This window comes from Puntigrus tetrazona, chromosome 1 (assembly GCF_018831695.1).
Source record: "Puntigrus tetrazona isolate hp1 chromosome 1, ASM1883169v1, whole genome shotgun sequence".
In the NCBI taxonomy this organism is placed as follows: domain Eukaryota; kingdom Metazoa; phylum Chordata; class Actinopteri; order Cypriniformes; family Cyprinidae; genus Puntigrus; species Puntigrus tetrazona.
This window is the reverse complement of record NC_056699.1, coordinates 27196227-27223775: the sequence shown is the minus strand read 5'-3', so window position 1 is coordinate 27223775 and position 27549 is coordinate 27196227. Positions and strand designations below refer to the sequence as shown.

The window sequence follows — 27549 nt, the reverse complement described above, 5'->3', positions numbered from 1 at the left end:
ATGAGAGATCAAACTATATTACAATCATTACTGTAGATCAACAACCACCAACAGCAACTCGATCGATTGAGAAATTGCGGTTTTTGAACTTCAGGCTCACTATGAGTTTGCATACGGCGACAGAAATATACAATTCAAAAGGGTATTCGGTTGGCGCCGATGGGCGCTAAACTTATTTTCACAATATAACAGGTAATTAACTCATTTATTTACTAGCGCATGATACCATCCCAGGTCTGTGCCGCTGTGATGCTCTGAACTAGAGAGAGAGAAGAGGAAAGAGAAGATATCACAACTTTATCACACAGGATATTGCTCCGCTGAATCATAGCGCAGGTCCCTCCACCCATCTTACCCAATGACTGACAGTAAGGAGGAGGAGGATGGTGATGATGAGGAAGGATGAATATACTGTGAATGCGAGTCTTGTACTTTAGTTCAGAGCTGGTCAAGGACAAACAGGCACGATGCGCGTGGACTCGCTGTGGCTGGCGGCTGTTGTCGCTTCATTACCTCTCCTCTCTCTCTGCACCCCACTGTGAGTATCACAACACACACACACACACACACACACACACACACACACACACACACACACACACACACACACACTAGGATTACACCATGTAACACCATCTCTGATCTCAATTTTCAGAATTTTAAAATCAGTCAATTTCTTAGACAAATGTTATATTTTGTATATGTATGTTTGCTTCCTGTAATTACAGATCTCAACTTTTTGGGAAAAAATTCAGCCGAAACTTTCCTAATAATAATTAATAACATATAATAAATTATATCACTGATTCTTGAGAAGTGGGAGGAAAAGAGTGTAATATTCAGAATTAAAAAAAATTACACTATTTTATGTTTAATATAATTAAATATTGACTTGATTATTGATTATTGAACAAATGACTTGAATAGCGCAAAAATATAATGACCTCACATTGAATGCTAACTCGACCATAAATCACCAGAGACATCAATAGACAGTAATCATCATTATGACGACTCTCAATGAAACAAATGTCTGATTGAAACTCCTGTTAATTCTCAAGAGCTTCTTTACGCCTGATAGAAAGTCAGTCTGAATAGTAATACGTGAAGCTAGTGATGTTTGTGGAGTTGTTTTAATCCTCCTCTGCTGAGATCTTTAGAGATTTATTGTCTTTTATCTTCAGTTGAATTCATCCAGTCAGTTGTGTTTTTTTTCTGTTCTTTTCTTTTCTTCAGTGATTGTCAATGGGTTTATTAAGGCTGAGATGACTCCATATTTAATATACACAGATTTTGTGGGTCAGATAAGGTCCAGTTTGGTTTATTTCTTTGCTTGTGGCTGACGTGTGTCATTGCTATGGCCAGCTTTTGGTGCAGATCTGTCAAACAGGGGCAGTGTTTTGTGCAATCGCTTTCGATAGAAGCGATTGTATCTCTTCCAACCGAATCACTCAAAACAGAATGCAATATTGAAATATATTTAATTCATCTCATAAATGATCTTCTTAGGCAGCACTCATGTTCAGTTAATAAATGTAGTGCTGTGTCCTTTGAAAAACTGCTCTCTGTGAAATGAGGCCAAGACTGGTTTCTCCTAAATGGATTTGTTTTGTTCAGCTACATTCTCTCGGCACCCAATATACTGAAGGTGGGCTCCCCAGAGAAAGTGTTTGTGGAGGCACAGGACTACTCTGGAGCCAATCTGAATGTTAAAATCTCAGTAAGGCACCCTAAAGATAACCGTGTGGTGACGAGTGCGTCGGTTACCCTGAACCCTGGCAAGAACTACCAGGATCTGATCGAGATCGAGGTGAGACGCTCCACGGACAACAATGCTTTTAGGAGGAGCTTGTCGAAAATGTTTGAATATAGACATATTGTACAGTGAAATTTCAGTAAATGCCGGTTTGCTGTGTTCCATCTCAGTTTTTCTTAGTTGTCTGTCTATGTTGTCTTTGTAGATACCTGGAAATGCTTTCTCCTTCGACAAAAAAGTGCAGCAATATGCCGTCCTGCAAGCCCAGTTTCCACAGAAGCTTATGGAGAAAAGGGTCATGGTGATCTTTCAGTCTGGACACATAGTTTTACAGACAGACAAGACCATCTACACTCCAGACAGCACGGGTGCGCTGATATTAACTGCTCTGCATTTGTTTCCATCAAAGTTCTCGCACAAAGATGGTCTCCTAACACTTGTCTTCTCCCTGTAGTTTATTACCGGGTGTTTTCACTGAATTCGGGCATGACACAGCCTGTGGAAAGTGGAGTCAGAGTGGAGATCTTGGTAAATGTGTCCTCCATGTGTATAAAAGTGCAACGAGGTCCAAAATTTGAAGCCGCAAAACATTTTTGTCTCTGTTGGAGACGTTTGTAATTACTTTTGTAATTTTGTACTTTTCGTCAATGCGTTTGTGTTCACGTTTCATAAATATTTCAATATCATCTTCAATGCTGGCAGACACCTGATGGCATCAGCCTAGAGAGCAAATCTGTTTATCCTGGTGCAGGAATGGTGTCAGGAACCTTCAGCCTGACGGACCCGGCCAGGTGAGGACAAGTGAATATTTGAATAAAACTTAAAAGTTAAACCTAATATTGCTCAGTCGCTTTTCAAAAAAAGCAGTACAATATTTTACCATTAGAAGCTCATTTTAATCCATATTTTTGTTTAACAATATATACAAAGTAAAATGTATATATTATATGATATAATATAATAAGCACCATTTGTGTGTTGTACCATTTTTTTTTGTAAGTCTTTCAAATATAAGTGTGAAATTGCAAATAATTTTGGTTTTAAGTGCTATAAAATTGAGAAATGGCAAAATTGCTAAAAAATACATTACAGTTGTCATTCATAATATAGTATGATATAATAATTCTCCTATTTGATACTTTTCAGTATTAAAAGCACTGTATAAATAAAAGCGATTGATTGATATAATAACAACATAATACTAGTGAAATATGTGAAAAGCACATGTTATCTTTCTGTAAGAAAATATAAATGGAATGTGTATTTAATTATTATTTTTTATTTATTTGTTGAAAATTGAGAAATTACTAGAATCTATAAGTTCAAACTAAGATTGTGAAATAAGAGATAATGACCTTTTTATCTGGTGTCCAAATAGCTCGGGCTTGTGGAAACTTGTGGCGTGGCACAAAAACAGCCCACAGAAGAACTTCTCCAGTGAGTTTGAAGTCAAAGAATACGGTAAGTGCCTCTGCGAGCTGTTACGAAAGAAAATGACGCAAAGATAAAATCGTAACATCTGCATTTCACTGATATCAACTTAGCTTCTTCCTGTTCCTCCTGCAGTCCTGCCCAGCTTCGAGGTCTCTTTGAGTCCAGAGAAAGCCTTCTTCTACGTAAACGATGACAGTCTAACAGTCGATATTAAAGCCAAGTACAGTACTTTTTAATTTTATTGCATTATTTTGAATCGCATAGCTTTCTTAAGAAATGTTTAACGCGTATGTCTTTATAGTAGCTGTCAGTGTGTGTATCCTTAAGGTATTTGTTTGGAGAGACAGTCAATGGTCACGGATTTGTTGTATTTGGTGTGGTGACTGAAGATAAAGGGAAGATAAGTATACCCGGCTCTTTACAGAGAGTGCAGGTACTACACACACACACACACACACACATACGCTTGCATTTGTGAAAAGACCAGACTGAAATGACTCAACCACCATTTTTTAAAAATGGAAAAAGAAATGCAAATTTGGCCCTCACGAACACTGCAAACCTACAGTTTAAAAAAGGTCTATTTGTTCATTATATCTCACTCACAAATAATAGTCTAATGAGATAGAATAATAGATGTTTTCATATGTGGAGAATGAAAAGTTAACACATACACAAGCAGTCACACAGTTCTGATAAGACACAAACTACTGGTTTTGTGTTGAATGTGAGATCTGGGATGGAAGTGGAAAAGCAGAGCTGAAGAGAAGACAAATCCTAGAGACCTTCCCAAACATCATGCAGCTTGTCGGCCAGTCACTGTACATTACAGTGAGCGTGTTAACCGAATCTGGTAAGAACTGCACAAAGTCTGGTGAAATTTCTTTCCGGAAAACAACATAAACATTTTTAGACCTTGAAAACATGTCATTTGCATGCGTTTATTTCTCATTATTATCATACTTGTGTTTCAGGCAGTGAAATGGTAGAAGCACACAAGAGAGGCATTCAGATTGTGACGTCTCCGTACACCATCCACTTCAAAAGAACACCACACTTCTTCAAACCTGGGATGCCCTTCGACGTCTCGGTATAACATTTTATCCAAAAAGAAAAAACAAACTTACTGGAAACGTACGTGAAAAAAGTTGAAAAAATGTTTACCGCATTTTATATTTTTGGTCTGGGTTTTGCATAAAGGTCTACGTAACAAATCCTGACCAAACACCTGCTAAAAATGTAGAAGTGGAGGTCAATCCTGGAGGGGTCAGAGGTCAAACAAGAGACAATGGCATCGCAAAGGCTACCATCAACACTCCGGGAGGATCATCCTCACTGGAGATCACCGTAAGACCTGCCATCTCAACAGCACTGATGTTCAGTCAGTTTCACTGATGATCGAGGAAAAAAATAGACAAGTTAACAGAAGCAGTGGAGCATACAGTTCACAGCACATCAAAAAACAATATATATATTCCTTCCAGGCAAAGACCAGAGATCCACAATTAAACGGGGATCAGCAGGCAGTAAAGAAGATGACGGCTCAGGCCTACAAGCCCAAAAGTGGCTCTAACAACTACCTGCACATCGGCATTGGGGCTGCAGAGCTTCAGATCGGTGATCAAATGAAAGTCAGTTTGAACTTAGGAAGAAGTCCAGGAGTGAGAGATCAAGATTTCACCTTCATGGTGAGAGACAACCATACCATGATCCAAGAAGAGACATTCTTATGAATGCGGTCTGTTCTTATGTGGTTTGTTAAATGTTCTAAATGTATTCAGTGTTTTTTATCTGCATCCTTTTTAGATCTTGAGCAAAGGTCAGATCGTTCAAGTGGGCAAGTTTAACGGAAGAGGACACTCTCTGGTGTCTCTGTCTGTGCTTATAACCAAAGACATGGTGCCGTCCTTCCGCTTTGTGGCGTATTATCATGTGGGCTCGTCTGAGGTGGTGTCTGATTCAGTCTGGGTGGATGTGAAGGACACGTGCATGGGAAAGGTGATTTAGCCCTGGTGACTAAACACTATGAATTAATCTTAGTTTGTAATGTTCATCTATGTGCTTTGATCTTCCAGCTTAAAGTGGAAGTTCATGATCCAGTCAATGTCTATAACCCCGGTGAAGGTTTTGGCCTAAGAATAACAGGGGATCCTGGAGCCAAAGTTGGGTTAGTGGCTGTGGATAAAGGTGTTTATGTTCTTAACAACAAGAACAGAATAACTCAAACAAAGGTTTGTGGAGCAGAATTGAAACTCACCATTGATAATGATACCACCTAAACATATTGCCTTTCTCTCGTTGACTTGTTTCTTCCCCAACAGATCTGGGATGTCGTTGAGTCACATGATGTTGGCTGCACAGCAGGAAGTGGAAAAGACAGTATGAGCGTTTTCAGCGATGCTGGTCTGTTGTTTGAGTCCAGTTCTGCTGGAGGCACCAGCATCAGGACAAGTACTTGCATAGAGATTTAGATCATGTTCAAAAATATCCACTTTAATAACCTCTCAATGAACGAATCTTTGTAAATCCAATACATTTTCCAGATGCTGAATGCCAGTCTTCATTGCGAAGAAAAAAACGAGATGTAACCATAGTAAATTTCCAGCAGTCTCTAGGTAAGAAGAAAGGAAGGGTAAACTATATCAATAGATCAATGAAAACAGATAAAAAGCAGTAGATGTAAAAGTATTGTGTTCAACTTTTGCATCCAGATTTCCCTTGGCATGTCCCAAGGTTTGACGTAAGGTTAATTCCAGAGTAATTGCCAAGAAACTGCCATCAACAGATCAACTGTTTGGTATATTTGGAATATATGGGTAGAATGTGTCTCAAGATAAATTGATACAAATTTGAGGATGATAGGAAGAAACCTCAGGGATAGGTTTGGGGAAATTGGCATGTCCTGAGGATGAGAGGAGAAATATTTTGTAGACCTTGTGGTTAAAATAATTGTTTAAATCTTCTGAAACCATTTAGCAGATTAATGTGAGGGACTTTGTTCCTGAATTACCCACTAAATTAGTTTATAATATATATTTGTTTAAATATTGTAGTTTATAATGTGTGTTCTGCTTTACTGCATATTGAAATAGTGTGTATACCACATAAAACAGTGAGTAACATCTAAAGTAAATAAACAGCAGTGTTGTCGATGTCAGATGAGAACTAATTTTGGTTTCGAAACTGAATCGATTCTGAGGTTGATGCCGTGCATTCCGACTAAAATGCCACACCAAAAAATGAAATTTTTCTGTAATCTTAGGTTTGCAACATTGCTGTAATATTTAAGCTTTCTATCAGACCAAATTTTCCTCTTTTGCTTAATTTAACTCCAGTGAACAAATACTCTGGTGATGAGAGAGAATGCTGCTTGGATGGACTGAAGAAATTAGATGATTACACCTGTGACTATCGGGCATCTTTCATTTCGAATGAAGAGGAGTGCAGAAAGGCTTTCCTGCACTGCTGCCGTGAGATGACCACCCGTAACGAAGAGACAGCTGAAGAAGGGATTCTTAGCCGCAGTAAGAGCATTCTCGACTATAACGTACACATTTCAACCTAAAATCTTCTTGGAGTCCGATGGTCCTTGAATTTACCCCATAGGTGTTACAAGTTTGCGTCTACAATTTAGCAATTGGTTTCCAATTTTTTTTTTTTTTTTTTTCAATAAATCAATATAATAATAATCACTAATTCACGCCCAGGTGAAAGCGAGGATTTTGTGAACTCTGATGATATTGTGACACGTACACTCTTTCCTGAAAGTTGGCTTTGGGAGGAAGTGGCGTTGCCCAAATGTTCGTCACTGAACCGCCAGTGGTGAGTTTGACTTACAGCTTCCAGCAGTCAGTGCTCAGCCAGAGATGTTCAAGTTTTAGTAAAAGATGATATCTCTTTTAGTCAAACAACCACCTTACCCAGGGATGGACTCAAGCTGAAAGACTCCATAACAACCTGGGAAATCACAGCCATTAGCTTGTCCAGCACTCATGGTACAGACTCTTGTTGTAAACACGCAATTCATATTAAAGGGGTATTTGCAGCCATTTCCAAAGTTGTGTATTGCATTTTGTGGCATGCTGTTGATTACTCCAGACTTTAATTGTGTTATTCAGTGTTTTCTCCACACTGTTTGGTTTCACTGGAATTACAGTGTTTTGGGCCTGCAATACATGCTTTCTGTAAGATGTTTCTCTCTTTTTACTCTATAAAGGTATCTGTGTGGCAGACGTCCATGAGATGACAGTGGTGAAGAACTTCTTTATTGACCTAAAGCTACCATATTCAGCCGTGCGCAATGAGCAAATTGAAATCAAAGCCATTATCCACAACTTGTACAGCAGGAAAGTAAAGGTCAGATTGGAGGAATGGTTTACCATGATCACAGAATGTGATTTCTCCACTACCAGCCTTCCTTTCTTCATAAGGAATGTGTGAGTTTCATTTCATCTTTCTTGTAGGTACGTGTGGATCTGATGGAAACCAAAGACATCTGCAGCCCGGCTAGCAAGAGAGGAAAGTTCCATACCATTGTCACGGTAGATGCTAAATCATCATATTCTGTACCTTTTGTCATCGTCCCGTTGTCTTTGGGACGCCATGCCATTGAAGTGAAGGCAGCTGCTGCAGGACGCGGGAATGATGGCGTGAAGAAAGACCTCCTAGTGGTGGTAAGAAAATGAGTTTCTTGAGCAATTAACTAGACGGATCATTGCAGAGTGTTGTTGAAAGAAATGAACTGCTGTACATTCCCTTCAACTTTTCCCAAGGTTTAAAGATGGCAAACATTTGAATCTGATCTAAACTGCTTTTGTTCTCTCTCTCACTCATTCTTTGCTTTGTTTCTTTAGTCTGAAGGCGTTTTGACCAAAATTAGTGAAAATCGACAATTCAGTCCTACTAATACAGGTAAGGGCTTACAAAAAAAAAAAAAAAAAAAAAAATATATATATATATATATATATATATATATATATATATATATATATATATATATATATATATATATATATATATATGGACATTTTACTTAATATTTTTGGAGTGGTTGAAAGTGTTTTCTTCTCATTCTGTTTTATGAGTATTGTCTTGAGCCCTACTTAATTTCTGACCTTGTTGTTAAAGTGTTTACCCAAAAATTTTAATTCTGTTATAGCAATAATTTCATTATTTTCATTTTTCTTGCACGCAAAAAGTAGCTTTATAAATTCACGGCTGAACCACTGGTGTCACATGGACAATTTTTATTTTACATTTCAAGGCCTTGAACGTGTAGTTTCCTTGCCGTCTTGCAGGGTCAGAAAGCTCTTAGATTTCATCAAAAATATCTTTTGTTTGTGTTCTGAATGATCCTGTGTGTTTGTAATTAATAATTAATAAGAGAATTCAACTTTCCTGAGTGAGCTATCCCTTAAAACCCCCTCAGTTTCTATCCTGGTCTCAAACAGATATTAAATAACGGCCACAGCAGTGATCGAAATTCACGTCTAGCATGCACAAATAAGAGTAAACTGTGATTGCATGGTTCTCGTCTTTCTTGAACAGGTGGTGAACATGTAGAGGTTATCAGGAGCCTTATACTGAGGGACCAGGCACCTAACACACCTGCGATCACATATGTATCAGCAATAGGTGACTCTTCTAACATCTTCTGCAAACTTGACAAATAAAAACAGGCCTGATTTTTACCGGTGTGTCACTCTCACAGGAGACGTAATAAGTATAACAATAGAGAAGGCTATTAGCGGCCACGCCATGGGCTCCTTGATTATCCAGCCTGGTGGCTGTGGGGAGCAGAACATGATTGGCCTAACGATGCCAGTCATTGCAACCCATTACTTGGACAAAACCAATCAGTGGCACACCGTGAGGTCTGGGCTTAGGCAGACAGCAGTTACGTACATCTCGAGAGGTAAACGAAACACTGCAAAGTCAACTATTCTGCTCCAACGCATTTGTATAAAGTATGCTCATCTTATTTTCTTAATAAACAGGTTACAATAAACAGCTATCATATCGTAAAAATGATGGGTCCTACGCCGCATGGCCGCATCGCTCAAGCAGCACCTGGTAACTAATACGTTTGGTCATTAAGAACTGTCAATCAGGAATCCTACCATTGTTAAGACTCAGTTTTGCTTTTTTTTTCTCCTAAAGGTTGACAGCATATGTTGCTAAAGTATTTGCCATGGCCAGTAACATTGTACACATAGACCGAAATGTGATCTGCTCTGCTCTCAATTGGCTCATAGTGAACAAGCAGTTACCGAATGGTGTTTTCAGAGAAGATGCCCCTGTAATTCATGGAGAGATGACTGTGAGTAAGAACAGTTTAAGCCCATAGGAGATTTGTTTAAGGAACAAACTGAAATAAAATATATGTACTATATGTGTCACAACGCCATAGCATTTTGATGCAGCAATTTTGAAGCTTTAAGTTATTCTTTTTTCTTTGTATGGGGCAAAAAATTGCAAAACAAGCAGATTAAGCTGGAATATGAAGGATGAATTCCAACATAGATCATTTTACACAGCAGCATTAACATGCAAGCATTTGTTTAACTACCAAAGTAAACCTGATGCTTTACTTTATCTTCTAAATCTTGAAGCGTCATTATGCTTACCACAGTTTTACATTATACTTACCATACCACAATTTTTAATCAAATAAGGTAATAAAGATGATAAAATAAACAGCGCTGTTCTAATAGCTAGCAAACAGACGAACCTAAGTGCTGTCCAAAACCATTTTTTGACAAAAAAACAGTTCTCCACCAACACAGAAGTAACATTGAACACCAACCAAGTTTATTAGTAACTTGGTTGGTAATTTGTGTCGAGAGATTTCTTTGTTCCTGAATGTTTATTTGGTGAAACTATATTTTGTTCTGTTTCTCATTGATGGTCAAATTTTCACAAAACAAGGTTAATTGTGACCTGCCTTTACTAGCTCCTTTATTTTAAAATATCGCTATTACCTCACTGTGCACAGGGGAACGTACATGGGGGAAATTCACAAGCATCCATGACGGCTTTCGTGCTCATTGCCCTGCAGGAGGGGAGAAACCTCTGTGCCGGCCAAGTCTTTGTGAGTCCTGCCAGTCTTTGAGTTAAATGCATCCCTTGAAAACGTTAACGTGCTTCTAGCTCACTTCGTTCACCTGTTTATGCCGCTCCCAAATCAACTGTTTGCTTGTTTTTTTAGAGTCTTGACAGTAGCATATATAAAGCCGTTGCGTACCTCAGATCTCAGTTACATGGGCTGACAAATCCTTACGCCGTGGCTATGGTATCTTATGCTCTTGCCAATGGAAATGCGCTCGACAAACAAGCCCTGTTGAGAAAAGCCTCTGCAGGTAAAGATACAGCCATCTCTGTTAAATTCATGTGAATGATCGGTTTAACCTAACAATGTACTTTGTCTGTTTACTTGTACTTAAATGTTTAAATGTCATTTCACCCTAACAGCATTAGCATTTCTTGTCTAGGTATCAAAGTTAAGTGATGAAGATGCTTAACAAAAATGCATTTCATATCAACAACGCAACGCAGTATGAAATTAAAAGTCAACAATCTGCTCTCAGCAAATGTAGATGCTTTATAACAATCTGTATGTCGAAAAGTGCTACACACATAAAACTAAGTTGCATTAATCCCAAACAGATGGAAGTCACTGGCCTGCTGGGAGCATTAGCTTTACTTTAGAGGCTTCGGCCTATGCGCTTTTGGCTCTTGTTAAAACTCAAGACTTTCAGAATACGGCTCCCATCGTAAACTGGCTAAACAACCAGAGGCAGTACAACGGAGGATACGGCACCACTCAGGTTTGTAGTCTACATCCAGCATGAGCATCACCGTAAACGATTAAAGGCCAAAAAGCTGAAGCCTCATGAAAAAATCCTTTAAATTTGTCTCCTCCATCCCAGGCCACCATCATGGTGTTTCAGGCTGTAGCCGAGTACAGGATTAGCGTTAAAGAAATAAAGCACTTAGATCTGGAGATGACGGTAAAAGTGGATGGCAGCCCGTTGCCGATTGTGTGGAAGTTCACCAAAGACAACACTCATCTCACTCAAACAGGAAAGGTGAGTAAAATAGGTTTTCACTTAAACATGATGGCCTTTCGTACTGCATCTTGTAGCACTGATTGTGGTACTGTTTGCTGAATGGCGCACAGAAAAGACTTTGCTTACATCACGTCTTATAAGACACAACCCTTTTAAATAGCTCGTACTGTATTTTTATTTCTAAAGCGGCGCTAAAGGCCCTGTGGTCGGTTCTGTAAAGTGAACATCAACAGTTAACAAGAACAAATGAGTATCATTATAGTGGCTTAAAGTGACCACAGCCTAATATGTCAGCTTCTGTCCGGGTCATTAATTTTAATCAAACCAAGAATTAAACAAGGATTAAGTGTATTAATCCAAGGATTAGTGTATACTTCACTTATGCAGTAAAGACTGTGGTCACTGATGTACGCCTGAAACTTTTATTTCTCAGTCTTATATTAATCATCTACATTCGATGCCCTTTATCAAGATGAATGAAGTATGTATGTATTTATTAATTTAATCCACAGATTCCATCTAATAGGCAGATCACCATCAGCACCAGGGGTTTTGGAAAGGCCTCTGTAACCGTGAGTGACTGAAGAAGGCAAAAAAAGAGAGAATTCTGACCTTACATTAAACCTTAGAGACTGCCTTTAATTGTGTTTTGTTTCGTTTTGTTTTCTCCTCTGTAGATTGTGTCTGAGTACTATGCAAAACCAAAAGAAAGCAAAAGCACTTGCAAGAACTTTGAGCTTGCTTTGGCTTTTGAAAGGGATAATAAAGGTAATATAATATAACTTAACAAAAGTTAGCAAAAAAGCTTGAGGTATGTCTTGACGGTTTTAAATAATTGCCCGTTACTATCTTGTATACATTCACATTTATTTATTTGGCAGATTAAATATGCAAAGCAGCTAAGAAATATGGAAAATAACAGGAACATTGTCTTTCTTTTTTTTTTTTTAGTGACATATCAAGGAGCGATTGAGACCTACAAACTCATTATCAATACCAGGTGTGCAAATATGTGCATTTAAATCATTTTTATTACCTAATAAACTGAATATCAAAGTTAAAATTTCAAATTTCAGTTTTACAAAAAGGTGTCTCCTTCTTTCTTTCTGTAAGCATTCTCAAAATCTATTTTTACCAGCCCAGTATAATCAAATGGAGTGAGAGTTTAGGAGATCTTTCTGAACCTCTTAATATTTCAAAGAAAGCTTACATTTGCTTTGATGACTCCACAGATATCTGTCTGGTAACAGAGACGCCTCCATGTCTATATTGGACGTATCATTACTGACGGGATTCGTTGTGGATGAGAATGATCTTAAGGCGGTATGAATCGCATTAGCTTTTGACGAAATGTACATTTTGGATGTCAGACTCTCCAAAACTAAGTCGTTTCGTTTGGCAGCTGTCAACCGGACGTGACAGAATGATTCAGAAATTTGAGATGAACAAGCAGCTTTCAGAGCGAGGATCCCTCATCATCTACTTGGACAAGGTCCGTGAGTCAGGTTTACGTTGAAAGCACCAACATAAAAGTGTTTCCATGTTTTAAAAAGACGCCATCATTACTTTCACACTCGGCAGGTTTCTCATACAAGGAACGATAAGATTTCATTCCGGCTGCACAGAATAATGAACGGAGGCTTCCTTCAACCAGCAGCAGTCACTGTGTATGAATACTACTCTATAGGTATGAAGCTGAAGTGCAGGCAAACGTGTGTTATTGGTTTATGCCATCACACTTGTGTATTTACTCTATCGGACATTGAAAGGAAAGTGAGACTGGTGTTTGGGGCTGGTTCGAAGGCTGTCACACCGAATGAGAAGGATACTGTAGGATCGTTGGCACACTTTGTGGAGGTCATGCTTGCATTTGTGTGTTTGTTTGGTAACTTGACGCACTGTGAAATCACAATGTTACTTAATATTTTATTCTTTCCCACTGAGCAAGTCTTTTCGGACATCCCCTAAAGAGCCACAATGAAAGTTTTTTCCTGTAGAAATTCGGTTAAAATGTGATCATCGTGGACGTATTTTCAACATCTTATTAAATCAATTGCATTTAGACATGTTGCTGCATTAAAGTCCGGTGTAAAGTTCAGGGTTTAGAAAGTACATTAATTCGATTGTGCTTTAGTAATGAACGCCTGCTGTTATTGAGAATTAGAAAATATGATGTGTTGTTATCTAATGCCTTTGTTGGTTAAAACCATCGCCATCATGCAGATCAGTGTTTGCTTTCATTGGGCTCTTGACACTTTTATTAACTCAAAGTGATTTGCTTTTAACTGTAACTGCAATATTACTTCACAACTGTCTTCCGTGTTTAGAAAATCGCTGTGTGAAGTTTTATCATCCAACCAAGAAGGAGGGAGCCCTTCAGAAAATCTGTAAGAACGATGTCTGTCAGTGTGCCGAAGGTAGCGTGTTTCATAATAATAACAATAATAATAAGGGCTTAAAAAGCATAAAAACTTACAGGCCTAAAGTTAATCTACAAGTTCATTTTTCATTCCATTTTCCCAAACAGAAAACTGCAGTCTTCAAAAGAAGGAGAACATTATTGAGGCTCATCGTAATAAAAAAGCCTGCGATTCTAAAATAAATTACGGTAATTTATTATGTGTGTGCATGCTTTGGTGCAATGAGTGATCGTGTTTTCATATTTTTTATAATTATTAGTTAACCTGGGCATCAGTAAGATGCTAAATCAATCTATTCAATCAATTAATAAAGCCACATCTGATCTATTTTTACAGTTTACAAAGCTGTTGTTTTGAGAGAACGCGAGGATGACTTAACGGTCTACTACGATATGAGGATTGACCTTGCCCTCAAAAGAGGTATAACTCCTCGCCCCAACCACAGCGTGTCAACGTTTGTAAATCCTGCCGTTATAATTGGCCAGCAGTAAGACGCAAAGTGATTCACAGAGGTTCTTCTGATAACTTAGTACAAGTTTAATCCGAGAATAACAAGCCACGTCTGCTCGCAATGGTTTTTATCGTACCGTACATTGGTTGTTTTGTGCTAACTGGCGAATTTGTGTAGGTCTAGAAATAGACGTGGAGGGAGAGCAGCGTACCTTCTCTTTACAGAGCTCGTGCAAAGAAGCTTTGAACCTGAAGCGAGGTAGCAGCTATCTGATCATGGGCCAGGCCGATGACGTCCAACTGGTTCGCAAAATGTAAGTGTGTTTGTCCTGCGATCCTGATCTGTGAATGTGCATCTATAAGAGCCTGAAATACGAAAGACTTTTACGAAAGGTCAAATGTATCTCTTTTAATTAAAACTGCATACATGCTGGTGCGGTGTAGGATTAGTTGTGTAGCGATTTTTATTGAGAAATTTGCTAGCGACTTTTGCAACTAATTACAAAGACATTGAATTAAGCCCAAGTAGAAAGACTAAAGTAGTATTTTCTTGAGCCGGCAGTGCTGTGAAGCAGATATCACTGATTTTTGCGAATACGCCACATTTTATAATAGCCTCATTTTGTCTGTTTTGACGTAAGCCCTACTTTAACGTGCTCTTCTTCCCAGCGGTCAGTATGCTCTGGGCGAGAGGACATGGCTGGAGTTTTGGCCCAGCTTGCAGGAGAGCAAGACTAGCGCTGAACTGAAGGAAAAATACAAAGGCATGTTGAGTCTCCAGCAGGATCTGCGCTTCGGCTGCAGCTAATACGTCACACGACTATTGCTTCAAGATGCTTAGTGACTGAATGAAACATTACAAAACAGAAAAATCAGTGTAGCTTCATTTTCAACTTGCATGTATGTTAAACATGAGTTATCTGTTCATTTTGATTGCTGATGTTTTATCCCATGTCATTTGCCATTATCCTGTTGCTCAGTGGTGAATTAATGTATACCTAAGCATGACTTGTTACACCGCCAATCTGTTATTGTGACACATGCACGTCTAAGCAAATTTCCATAATAAATATGGTTGGGCAAGATCACCTGTTCTGATCATCCCCTTATTCACTATTCCAAAACAACAAACTTTTAGCAAGTACTGATTTATTATTGTCGGCGATATGCAATTTTTTGAATGCTTGTTTATATTTACCCTTAGAAAAAGATTATTCAAGAGTACTATTAGTATACTCCTTTTAAACTTAAAATGGGAAAGTACACTTTTAACGCACATGATTCACAACAAAGGTAACAATTAAACTTAATGAATCTTTATTATTGTAACAATAACCATTTTATTAGCTCTAGAGCAACAACTGTAAAACAAACCAATTGCATAATGTAGTATGTTGTAATGCACTTTGGGAATCAGTCATGAGTAAACTTAAAGTGAAGGATCAAGTACCCTATTGTTCTTTTTAGTTATTTGAACTCTTGTATAACTAAACTTATTCTAAGCAATTGTCAGAACAACATACTATAGTTTTTGAACTTTGAAAAAATTTATAAAAATACATGTTAATACACTTTTAACCGTACCATCTTCTAGTATTTTTTTACTTACTGTGTTTTAGATCTTTTCTTTCATCCTGGTCGTGACTCTGAGTTTGGTGTCCAGTTGAGCTCTTAATATTTCTGCGATCAACATTTTGATAAATATCCTCTATATCCATTGTTTGCTGTGTCTTATAGTACGTCTTCACAGATGAGCCGTGATCGTTAAAATACTGAACAGTATTTTTAGGACTGTCTTCACAGGAACTAGTTTCTTATCACACTGGTCTTTGGTGAGAATGAAGTCCTGCAGTCAGCTGCGCCACTAGTGTTTTGTACATTTGGTTACACGTCATCCTTTTTAGAAGACAACAAGAAGAGTTAAATGTATTTAAACATTATTACACAGACCAAACTGTAAAACCTTTAAACCTTTTAAAGCAAAACTTACTGGCTTGGTTCGTCCTCTGGTAAAATCAGCTGCTGAGTTCATTTCTGGAACAAAAATATGGCAAGAACTTTTATTCTTTGTCCCCTGGTTTCCACCTCTGATGGTTAGTAACAGAAATAAAAGCAATAACTACATTGGCACTGTGAAGAAGTCTCCAATGACCTTTTGGGTAACGGTGGCTTATACAGTGACCTCCATTCAGGTTTCACACTCTCTTCTATACTCAATACTTGACAAATTCCAAAAGCTTGTAAAGTTCTCCACAAATAAGGATGCTCATCCATCCATCCATCCATTTACTACCGCTTATCCAGGGCCTGGTCAGCAGTCTAAGCAGGAACATCCAGACTTCCCTGTCCCCAGACACGTCCTCAAGCTCTTCCAGGGAAACACTGAGGTGCTCCAGCGTCCCTCCAGCGTGTCCTAGGTCTTCCCCGGGGCCTCCTCCCGGTGGGACATGCCCGGAACAGCTCCATCGGGAGGCTGCCCGAGTCACCTCAGATGCCCGAGTCACCTCAGCTGGCCTCTCTCAATGTGGAGTAGCAGCGGATCTACTCCGAGCTCCTCCCGAGTGACTGAGCTCCTCACCCAATGTCTAAGGGAGCGGCCAGCCACCTTATGGAGGAACACCCCCGCTTGTAACCGGGATCTCGGTCCCAAAGCTAATGACCATAGGTGAGAGTAGGAACGAAGTATATTAATACCAAACAACTTGGAGACATCAAAGATATCCGCACAAGGGTCACATTATCAAAAATAGACCTACTAAGAACACAATAAATCGGATCTGAATGCACCACCTGATCCATCACTTTTCTTAACTTATGAGCTAAATCCATAGGAAGTAAATTATAATTAGTGCAGAAAAGTGAAACAGGACGTTAGTTCTTTTTTGGGCTTCTCCACGGCAACCTGCCTGAAGACAAACTGTCATTAAGCACGTGCAAAAGATCCCCCCCTACTTCTGTCCAAAAGAACTTATAAATTTCAACCCGGAAGTCTGTCAATCCCTGGCACTTATCCAGAGTCCATAATTTGCAGGGGTTTCTACAGTTCGTCTAGTCTCAATGCACCTGACAGATCTCTGACACGTAACTCAGGCCTACGAAAAAAAGGACTCTCAGAATGCCACCCTGCTCCCAACTCACTATTATACAAATTTTCATAAAAATTGCAGGCTCTTTCACGTATTTCTGCATGACTAATAAAAGTGTTTCCTGTTTCAAAAGGTAAAGCATGCAAAAAGGGCTTTTGTCCATTTTTTTTTCAACCCCAGTAGGTCTGCTAACTGTGTTTTTTCTAATAATTTTGAATGCTTGCTGAATCAGCTAAATTCTGTAATTTGGTTATCTCTGTCTTATCTAACTCTTTGGTAATATTGGAAGTGTATGGTTGGTACGGTTTTATTTTAATGTTTTCAAAATCAAACCGAACCTTTTTTCTTTCCAAAATCTTACCAAGCTAAACCTAAATACATTCCTAAAATCTTTATTACACAATTGGTTTGTGTTAAAATGCCAATAGGCACTGTGGGGCTTAATTCGATTTAGAAGGAAGAGCACAATATCATATGATGGTCAGAAAAACTAACCGGAGAACCAACGCAGCTTTTTAAAATACCCATGTTTAAAACTATAAACACGATCTAAGTTTGCAAGAGACAGAAAATTATCACAAGTTTGAGCTCATGTACACTGCTGTGTCTGTCCATCATAAAAATGCCTCCAAATGTCACACAGATCGTTCATGTTTATAATCTTAATAAGATATTCTCGTGAAGGCATGTGGGGTTCAATATGATTCCTGTCAGAATGACTTTTTGTCATAAATAGCAACACACTTTACTGAATTAATCATTTGAGTCAATCGATCAATAAACCATTGGTAAAGATAGGCTCTTCTTGAATGAATTGGACATCGTTTGTATAAATACCTCAGTGACTCATTGCTGCCTTCTACTGGCAGTTTACCATCATATTTAAAAGTAGCTTCCTGTACTTTCCCTACATTGTATATAAAGAAAATGAATCTTTAATAGCATTAGTTATGCAGTTGTAATTTTGTAAAATGCATTAAAAAATACGTCAGTATCATTGTAAATGCAAATAAGTGCTATTGACTACAGCTGCTTCTATTTCTTCTGCAGTGGGAAGATCAGATTTTGTTGAGGCTTTCCTTTGATGCATAGGCCTCGTTTCACAAACAATTAATAAGTTTCAGTTTCATATTGAATATATATATATATTTTAACAGGCTGTCTCCACAGTTGCATTGTTTTTTGGGACTGTATGCTCAGCAAGTTTTGAATATTTTTGCACAATCTTTAACACACATTTTTACAGTCTCTGTTTACGACTTTGTATATAAACACTGATCGTTGAAATGGTGATTAAGGAAACTAAAAATTTCTTCAATCATCACTTATGCATCTCTTAATTACCTCATTAACTCAGTTACTTTTAACACTTTTCTTTCAAAAATGACATAACTACAAAAGTCATTGCTTTCAAAGCAGCAAGGATAAGTATTAAAAATTATTTTGTTACTGTATGTGCACCTATTCTACAAAGCCTATTCTGACCGTTCTATATCAATATTATTTGCACCCATGGGGTCACTATGGGCTGATGAACTATATGTGCTGTGCTATACTCAAATGCACATTTCTCTGTGGAAAATGGATGCTATTTTGCTTACACATATTTGATTTTAATTTTACATTCTGCTGAGTTTGAATTCTTAGAAAACTGAAATTGCACAAAACGAGGTTACTCTGAAGTAAACATTATAATCAGGCATCTGTTAAAATATAGCATATTTCCATGAATAATAAATCAGTACATCAGTAAATCATTGATTATAGACATTCAATATTACAGTATAATTGAGAGTTATTGAATTTAACATCTATTAGATTTAATAGAAACCCATTATAAATAGGATTTATTATAATGTGTTTCTATTAAATCTAATAGATGTTAAATTCTGAGAGTCCTTTTTTTCGTAGGCCTGAGTTACGTGTCAGAGATCTGTCAGGTGTTTTGAGACTAGACGAACTGTACAAAGCCCTGCAAATTATGGACTCTGGATAAGTGCCAGGGATTGACAGACTTCCGGGTTGAAATTTATAAGTTCTTTTGGACAGAAGTAGGGGGGGATCTTTTGCACGTGCTTAATGACAGTTTGTCTTCAGGCAGGTTGCCGTGGAGAAGCCCAAAAAAGAACTAACGTCCTGTTTCACTTTTCTGCACTAATTATAATTTACTTCCTATGGATTTAGCTCATAAGTTAAGAAAAGTGATGGATCAGGTGGTGCATTCAGATCCGATTTATTGTGTTCTTAGTAGGTCTATTTTTGATAATGTGACCCTTGTGCGGATATCTTTGATGTCTCCAAGTTGTTTGGTATTAATATTGGACTAAAAAAACTTTTTATAGGGTTGAGCATCCTCCTGGGATCGCCACCTTAATGTGGTGGAGGGGGTTGAGTGCCTGAATGACCCTAGGAGCTATATTGTCCAGGGCTATATGCCCCTGGCAAACAAGCCAGACAAAGAGTGGTGCAATCCCCGAACCCGGTGGTGGACACAAGAAGTAAGGGATGCTGTCAAGCTGAAGGAGCCCTATCGGGCCTGATTGGTTCGTGGGATTTCTCTGCAGCATCATGTGGAGGCGGGGTACTGGAGGGTTCCTGGGAGTTTGCCCAACCAGTCCACATGTGCTTTGTGGATTTGGAGAAGGCATTCGACTGGGTTCCTCACGGTGTCCTGTGGGGAGTGCTCAGGGAATATGGGGTAAGGGGCCCATTGCTAAGGGCTGTTCGGCCCTGTATGACCTACAGTGTCCACTGGGGCCGTTTGCAGCAGAGTGTGAAGATGAGAATCAACACCTCTAAGTCTGAGGCTATGTTTCAGTTGGACGAGGGTCGCTTGCCCCCTTCAGGTTGGTAGCGAGTTTCTGCCTCAGGTAGAGGAGTTCCAGTTTCTTGGGGTCTTGTTCGCGAGTGAGGGAACGATGGAACGAGGCATCGACAGATGGATCGGTGCAGCTTCTACAGTAATACGTTTACTGTACTGGTCTGTCATGGTGAAGAATGAGCTGAGCTGCAAGGTGAAGCTCTTAATTTACCGGTTGAACTTCGTTCCTACTCTTACCTATGGTCATTAGCTTTGGGACCGAGATCCCGGTTACAAGCGGGGGTGTTCCTCCATAAGGTGGCTGGCCGCTCCCTTAGACATTGGGTGAGGAGCTCAGTCACTCGGGAGGAGCTCGGAGTAGATCCGCTGCTACTCCACATTGAGAGAGGCCAGCTGAGGTGACTCGGGCATCTGAGGTGACTCGGGCAGCCTCCCGATGGAGCTGTTCCGGGCATGTCCCACCGGGAGGAGGCCCCGGGGAAGACCTAGGACACGCTGGAGGGACGCTGGAGCACCTCAGTGTTTCCCTGGAAGAGCTTGAGGACGTGTCTGGGGACAGGGAAGTCTGGATGTTCCTGCTTAGACTGCTGACCAGGCCCTGGATAAGCGGTAGTAAATGGATGGATGGATGGATGAGCATCCTTATTTATCCTTATTTATCCTTATTTATCCTTAAAAGCTTTACAAGCTTTTGGAATTTGTCAAGTATTGAGTATAGAAGAGAGTGTGAAACCTGAATGGAGGTCACTGTATAAGCCACCGTTACCCAAAAGGTCATTGGAGACTTCTTCACAGTGCCAATGTAGTTATTGCTTTTATTTCTGTTACTAACCATCAGAGGTGGAAACCAGGGGACAAAGAATAAAAGTTCTTGCCATATTTTTGTTCCAGAAATGAACTCAGCAGCTGATTTTACCAGAGGACGAACCAAGCCAGTAAGTTTTGCTTTAAAAGGTTTATTACAGTTTGGTCTGTGTAATAATGTTTAAATACATTTAACTCCTCTTGTTGTCTTCTAAAAAGGATGACGTGTAACCAAATGTACAAAACACTAGTGGCGCAGCTGACTGCAGGACTTCATTCTCACCAAAGACCAGTGTGATAAGAAACTAGTTCCTGTGAAGACAGTCCTAAAAATACTGTTCAGTATTTTAACGATCACGGCTCATCTGTGAAGACGTACTATAAGACACAGCAAACAATGGATATAGAGGATATTTATCAAAATGTTGATCGCAGAAATATTAAGAACTCAACTGGACACCAAACTCAGAGTCACGACCAGGATGAAAGAAAAGATCTAAAACACAGTAAGTAAAAAAAATACTAGAAGAGTACGGTTAAAAGTGTATTAACATATATTTTTTATACATTTTTTCAAAGTTTTCTTTGTTAGCAAATTTTGTTTTAGCACTTTCATGTGACATAAAACATGAGGCTACTTGTATGTATTATTAGAGATTAAGGATGTCTACGGATGGAGTATATGTATGCAATGAATATAATGATAAACAGTCAGTATTATTACCATATGCATAGTTTAAAGTAGTTTTGTGGGTCTCCATTGGTCTGGAGAGTCAGTGCTGTCACTCGGGTAGGGCACGACTATAGCCCCATCAGAAACTTCCGTAGTGCCAGCAAATAACGGTCTTAAATCTTTCTCTTATTATTATTTTTTTTTAAATGCAACGTAATGTGCCCTTGACTCTTGTGTCAGACCAGACAACCAGTCCAAACACATTTTCATCAATAAAACATAACACATTTTTAAAATACCATGTATTTTTTATGTTCCTCTATGTTATTTGCAGACTTATAAAAGTCAAAATCACTCTTCAGTCGGGCTTTCACAATCAGAAGACTCTTCTATCCTATATTCTCTAGTCAAGTACACAGCAACATCCCCTGTGTTATTTTAACACTGAACGTGGACTCATGTAAACACACTGAAACACTGTTAAAAGTAACACTCACAAGGTGTTAAAGCTAATGAGATTATTAGGTGATTAATTAAGTAATGATTGTCCAATACTGAAGACACCTCATGTCAAGTAGAATCACCAAAGAAGAAAATCACAATTTTATCATTACAGTTATGAGTGTTTACTCTTGACAGTTGACTTTACAATATTACGTAGTGTTTGGTTGTTATAACTGAATTATAACAACCAGGTGCTTATATTCTAACGTAAGCATTAATTGACCTGAAGCACTGAATTAATTTAAAGTCTAATCTCCAGATTAAGATTTTGTTATTGACAGCAACAACCTTTTCATTCCACAGCGAAATATTATTTTCAATTATTAATATATTTTTTAGGGCTTCTCACTCTTACTTCTTAGAGTCTTTTGACTCTTTCAGAAAGGATACACTTGTTGGCGCGAAAACTAAACTGCTCTCTTGTGACCATGCTAATAGAAAAGTGAGAAGTTAAACAACTGCTAAACAGGAAGAAAAAAAAACAAATGTAGGGGTGTTAATAGAAAATTCACACTCTAGGACGTTCACACATGTGCAGAGACATAGCGAGAGAGAGAAAGAAAAGTGCTGGACAGTGAACATATATATTATGTTTTTATATGAAGAGATAACCACCATGAGCCGGCCTGGTAACATCTAAAACAGCTTTTTGCAGTTTAGGTTTTGCATAATCAATCATGAGAAACTACATAATCAGCAAAAAGATGAGTTAAATTAACTCTCCCGGGAGTTTATTTGGCTCCACACTTAAGAGTGTTCAAATTAATTATCAAATTATCAAAGACATCCGATGCAAACTAGCAGAATCATCAAAGAAGAAAATCACAAGTTACTTGTCACCATTACAGTGATCAGTGTTTGACTTATTTGGGCTTCTGGCCTGAAAAGTTTTGACATTAGATTTTGTTTGGCTGCTGTAACTTGAGTTATAATAGCCAGACAAGCAAAGAGGAGATGTAGTCAGATATTGGTGATTATGTTTTAACATAACCAGTATTCAAACTCAATTATTATTTAGACCATAGTGAGCTCCAGGTTTTAAATGAATAAAGCATAGTAACCTGGCAAGTTTCTTCATTTACCAACTTGCAACACTGACCACTTTGATAAAACACACATATGTGGGAGATGCAATGGATAAAAAGAACTAAAACACATAAAAGAGGACTGGAATGAGCCCATTAATGGCATCCCAGCAAACATTGGTCCAACTGCAACGTCTTGTCCCTGGCCAAAAATAGTCCACATAAATATGTAACAGAATATTTCCTAACAATGCATTCAGATACGTTTGTATATATCTACAAGCTATGGATGTATGAAATGCTGATCTTCTGCCATTTAAATTCAAGTTATTTAACCATCTTAAGTTAAATGGCAGAACAGTGACACCTTCTGAGAAAATTAAAACATGGCTGAGAAATCATGTTGACACCCACTTATGTTTAATAGTTGTAAACAGGAAGTCAACATCCCACAATCTCTATTTTTGTACCATCATCCTCTCTGTCTCTTAACACCACAGTGGTGCAGATTAAAAACATGATTTAAAGTGATAGTTGACCCCAAAATTTGTAAAAAGTACTCCACATGACTCTGAGGGTTTATTAAAGGCCACATGGTCTTTAAAGAGAGGCCTTTCCTCTCTTTCAGTGTAAGACATAGGTGCATCGCTTAAGTCATTTGTTATCAATAAAACCCTTTTTTTTAGGGTGTTTAAGTTCATTTTGATGGTCAGAGGTTTCTCTTGTTAACAAGGAAAAGCTCCACATTGCTTTGACATCAAGAAGTTAAATACAGAGTTAAAATTCATTAATAGTGTAGCATGAGATTTAGACTGAGAATGAAAGTCTAGATTTTGAGTCTAAACTAATGAAACCACTTCCTGTGTAGGGTTTGCACTATTTAAAAACACGCTACACATTATAAAGACCACACCTCATCTGAGCAAACATACTGTACTCTACTGTAAGAGCAAATCATGGAATCAGGGACCTTTTATGTCTGCAGAAATATTAATAACAGATCTGGACCTCAAACACAGAGTCGCTGCGAGAATGAAGGAAAAGATCGGAAGAGAAGTAAGCAGAAAGATGGTATCGCTAACGATTGAGCGGATGAGAAATTATAAATAAGGTGGTAGTCACTGCTTTGTTGAAAACGATATTTACATTTTCAGTATATTCTTGTTTGCATAGGCTTTTTAATTGTAATATATACATTACATTTTACATTCACAGTACTTCCTAGTTCTTGTCGTTGTAAAAGAACAAAGTCTTCAAAAGCCTCATCATTTATCTACCAAACAAGGTAGAGTACTTATAGGTTTATTTAAGAGGGTTTACCTAATAAATTAATGTTTGTGTGTGTGTGTGTGTGTGTGTGTGTGTGTGTGTGTGTGTGTGTGTGTGTCTGTTGTATCCTGTTCGTCAGGAGGAAGTAGATGTTTGGTGTTGATCACAGCGAGTCTCGGGATCATTTGTGTTCTTCTGCTGGTCTTCATCATTCTGCTGAACATCTCCATCACAGCAGAGAGAGACCTGATAAAGAGTTACAAGAACACGGCTGAAGAGCTCAATCAAACCATCAACGTCTTACAGGACAATAACACTGAACTAATGACTGAAAAACACCAGCTGCAGGACAACTTCAGCTCTTTGAGTCAGAAGAAACTGGAGCAGGAGACCAGAGTCAAAGATCTCACTGCTGAGAAAAAACAGTTACAGGGAAGTCTTGACTCTTTGAGTCAGAAGAAGCAGGAGTTAGAAAGTAAAGTCAGGTCTCTGAGTGATGAACTAAACATGGACGCTTCTAAACGAGGTTAGTTCACATCTGTATTTGCGTAACACATGTACTATTTCTAGTTTAATTAGTCTTTATGCATACAGTTCTAAAAACTGTATGTTTCTGTGTTAAAATAAATGAAAAAGTGACACATATTTATAATACATTATGTATGTATCCCTAAGGCATTATAATAAATGCATAATGCCTTATAAATAACTTGATAATATATGAGCTCATCTTACAAAGAATAGTTTTAATGTGTAACAATATTTACATATTTGTGCTTATAGATTTAAAATGCATAGTTATAATATATTATACGTCTCATATATTGCCATTTTAATTACGCAGACAAATACCACTTACAGTAATAATAATAGCAATACTTTTTTTCCCCCTCAAACATCAGATCAGATAAATGTGTCGAACATTACAAAAAAAAAAAAAAAAACTCTGCAACTACATATCAATTGTTTAGTTGAAAGTATTAGCTAGCTCACATTAGCTTCAACGTTAGCGTCACAGGAAGCACTCAACGCTCAGCGACCAAACGACTTAGATCTTAAATGAACAATTTCAAGATAGGATATAGTCCATTATAAATGAAGCAGATTTAATATGGTGTTCGTTATACATACAAGTTATAATCACAAATACATCAAATGTATTATATAATTGTTTTTATAATGCTTTATGCGGTCATTATAATGTTTTAAATTCTTTAACATGTTAAACAGGATTCAAATAGAAAATGAACAAAAAAACTTAAAAAAAACTATATGTGGTTCAGTTTGTTTTTTCATGCCCAATGAGGAGAAGAGCTGGTCTGAGAGCAGACAGTACTGCAGGGATCGTGGAGCTGATCTGGTCATCATCAACACTGAAGAGAAGCAGGTGAGTTCATTTGAGTGTACAGTATGTTAATGTATGAGAGGAATCACACTTGTTTTTGTTCATGCAGAGATTCATATCTTCATTCATCAAGGAGAGAGTGTGGATCGGTTTGTCTGACACAGAGCAGGAAGGCAACATGAAATGGGTGGATAATACAGCAATGAAGCAAGGGTAAGTGTACTTCTCTACACTTCTGTCTTTTTGAATTCTGCTAATGATTCATAGAAAATATTATGTGTGTTAATCAGGTTTTGGCTTAAAGGTGAGCCAAATAATCAAGATGGAAATGAGGACTGTATTGAACTGATACCTTCACATCCCGTCCTGAACAACTGGAATGATCTGCCATGTTCACAAAAGAAAAAAGTGTTTTGTGAGAAATAGCATATCAACCCTTTTTGTGGTTTTGGTGTGAAGTTGATATTCATTTACAAGGAAAATATAAATTTGCCTTTTTAGATACAATTAGGCAAAGGTTGATATAAATCGATTTCAATGCAATTTCGGTGTTTAAAATACAGGACCATCTCAACGTCTAGCTGAAGAACCACTTTTCCACAAACACCAGAGTCGAAGCAAAATGTGTCTTTCTGCAGCTTTGTTTTTGTTTTCTGTAGTTTCTGTAAAATCTGTACTTTTATAAAAAAAAAGATCCAGGTGGAAATGAGGACTGTATTAAACTGATGCTTTGAGATCCTGTCTTGAACAGATCTGCCTCGCTCAGAAAAGAGAAGCAGGTTTGATCCTGTCTTTTGTTTTTAATTGAAGTGTTGCATGAAATGATTTGTGATTGGTTATGTTTTTGATTGAGGTCTCTTAAATACCGCATTTTTATGACACTTTTAAGGCACAATAGTCTTTTTAATGAATTTTTTCTAGTCTGCATTATTTATATGCTTTATTTAGAACCTGAGGATGACTTGGTAAACCGTACATTGTCACAATCCTGTTTATTGTCTTTATTTTTATAAAAAAAAACAGTTTTGCTTTCTATTCTGTCTTTATGGTGATGACAGGTGCTTTTGTCCATATTATGAATTTCCTGGAACATCTTAAGTAAAGTTTTATGAATCTGTTTTGGTCTTTTAGCCCGAGAGCACCCTCCAGCTTTGAGTATGAATGACACACACACTGCACGAGAGTGTTTAGCAATCTAGATATTCACCCCGGCCTCTGAAAGCCTTTATGTGAACAAACTTGCCCCCCAAAAAATGTATCTGCATGATGCCTTACTTAATATCCGGTGACTTTAAAGGTGTGACTTGAGATGACTTGACTTGTGTTGGAAAGTTAATGGGATTGAAATGTACTGTGAAAATTTCATGAGCATTACGCAGTGTTTATTATCAAATTAACAGTAACTCGGTGTGAAATTGCCATAAAACTAAGCGTACTATAAGTGTACCAGTGTTTGTAAAAACAAAGTATATCATTATAATTGTCACCAAGCCAGCAGAGGGAGCCCTTACCTCTAAGTGATCTGTGTTCACTTCCTCTGCTGCTACTTCCTCGTCCAGGACTATAAAGACTGTAGCAGGCCCCTCACCTGCTGGTTACATTGTTCTATTGTTAGCTTGTCGTTGGATTGTCGTTTCTAGTTTTCCTTGTGTCTCCCGAGTCATAGATTCTTTGGTTTTGACCCTGCCTGTCTCTGATACTGTGATTGTTTGCTGCCTGACCCGACCTCTGCCTGTTTTTGGGTTCTGTTGTTGCCTTGCCTCTTATACTCCTGTTTGCTGTGATTCGACGCCTGCCTGCTTTGACCATGCCTTTGTTCAATAAAAGCCAGCTTCTCAAACTGCTTTGCAACTATTGACTTATTCAGGTTTCATCTTTGACTTTAAAAATGAA

General features: G+C 38.1%; 2 protein-coding genes across 4 annotated transcripts; both read left to right on the top strand.

Moving 5' to 3' along the window:
* Nucleotides 1-14: 14 nt before the first annotated feature.
* Nucleotides 15-15217, top strand: c3a.4 (complement C3a, tandem duplicate 4). Of its 2 annotated transcripts, XM_043238078.1 has the most exons (41): nucleotides 15-538; nucleotides 1618-1810; nucleotides 1962-2124; nucleotides 2211-2284; nucleotides 2459-2547; nucleotides 3135-3217; nucleotides 3323-3410; nucleotides 3518-3623; nucleotides 3923-4043; nucleotides 4165-4280; nucleotides 4391-4537; nucleotides 4675-4878; nucleotides 4997-5188; nucleotides 5266-5421; nucleotides 5512-5641; nucleotides 5734-5805; nucleotides 6526-6714; nucleotides 6898-7012; nucleotides 7094-7185; nucleotides 7407-7546; nucleotides 7654-7863; nucleotides 8044-8101; nucleotides 8738-8824; nucleotides 8901-9104; nucleotides 9187-9262; nucleotides 9350-9509; nucleotides 10185-10280; nucleotides 10398-10548; nucleotides 10856-11016; nucleotides 11119-11277; nucleotides 11772-11831; nucleotides 11937-12027; nucleotides 12211-12259; nucleotides 12492-12582; nucleotides 12662-12751; nucleotides 12841-12946; nucleotides 13587-13676; nucleotides 13787-13867; nucleotides 14016-14099; nucleotides 14308-14443; nucleotides 14799-15217. In XM_043238078.1, exons 1-41 carry the CDS (start codon nucleotides 468-470, stop codon nucleotides 14935-14937), a joined length of 4920 nt encoding a protein of 1639 aa, XP_043094013.1. In that variant the 5' UTR covers nucleotides 15-467; the 3' UTR covers nucleotides 14938-15217. The 2 variants fall into 2 exon arrangements, with proteins under 2 accessions (XP_043094013.1, XP_043094014.1); XM_043238079.1 differs by lacking the exons at nucleotides 6898-7012; nucleotides 7094-7185.
* Nucleotides 15218-21147: 5930 nt separating this feature from the next.
* Nucleotides 21148-27538, top strand: LOC122344379 (CD209 antigen-like protein C). Of its 2 annotated transcripts, none has more exons than XM_043238119.1 (5): nucleotides 21148-21346; nucleotides 24451-24837; nucleotides 25595-25698; nucleotides 25766-25869; nucleotides 25947-27538. In XM_043238119.1, exons 1-5 carry the CDS (start codon nucleotides 21238-21240, stop codon nucleotides 26080-26082), a joined length of 840 nt encoding a protein of 279 aa, XP_043094054.1. In that variant the 5' UTR covers nucleotides 21148-21237; the 3' UTR covers nucleotides 26083-27538. The 2 variants fall into 2 exon arrangements, with proteins under 2 accessions (XP_043094054.1, XP_043094055.1); XM_043238120.1 differs by lacking the exon at nucleotides 21148-21346 and adding an exon at nucleotides 23974-24098.
* The last annotated feature ends 11 nt before the right edge of the window (nucleotides 27539-27549 follow it).

What these genes read in the sequence shown, in the direction of transcription:
- c3a.4 (XM_043238078.1), top strand. Translation starts at nt 468, where the DNA reads ATGCGCGTGGACTCGCTGTGGCTGGCGGCTGTTGTCGCTTCATTACCT. An exon ending in ATCTCACTCAAACAGGAAAG is followed by an intron (nt 11,278 to 11,771) that starts GTGAGTAAAATA and finishes TTTAATCCACAG; the next exon opens with ATTCCATCTAATAGGCAGAT. An exon ending in AAACTCATTATCAATACCAG is followed by an intron (nt 12,260 to 12,491) that starts GTGTGCAAATAT and finishes ATGACTCCACAG; the next exon opens with ATATCTGTCTGGTAACAGAG.
- LOC122344379 (XM_043238119.1), top strand. Translation starts at nt 21,238, where the DNA reads ATGGATATAGAGGATATTTATCAAAATGTTGATCGCAGAAATATTAAG. An exon ending in AAGAAAAGATCTAAAACACA is followed by an intron (nt 21,347 to 24,450) that starts GTAAGTAAAAAA and finishes CCTGTTCGTCAG; the next exon opens with GAGGAAGTAGATGTTTGGTG. An exon ending in CATGGACGCTTCTAAACGAG is followed by an intron (nt 24,838 to 25,594) that starts GTTAGTTCACAT and finishes TATGTGGTTCAG; the next exon opens with TTTGTTTTTTCATGCCCAAT.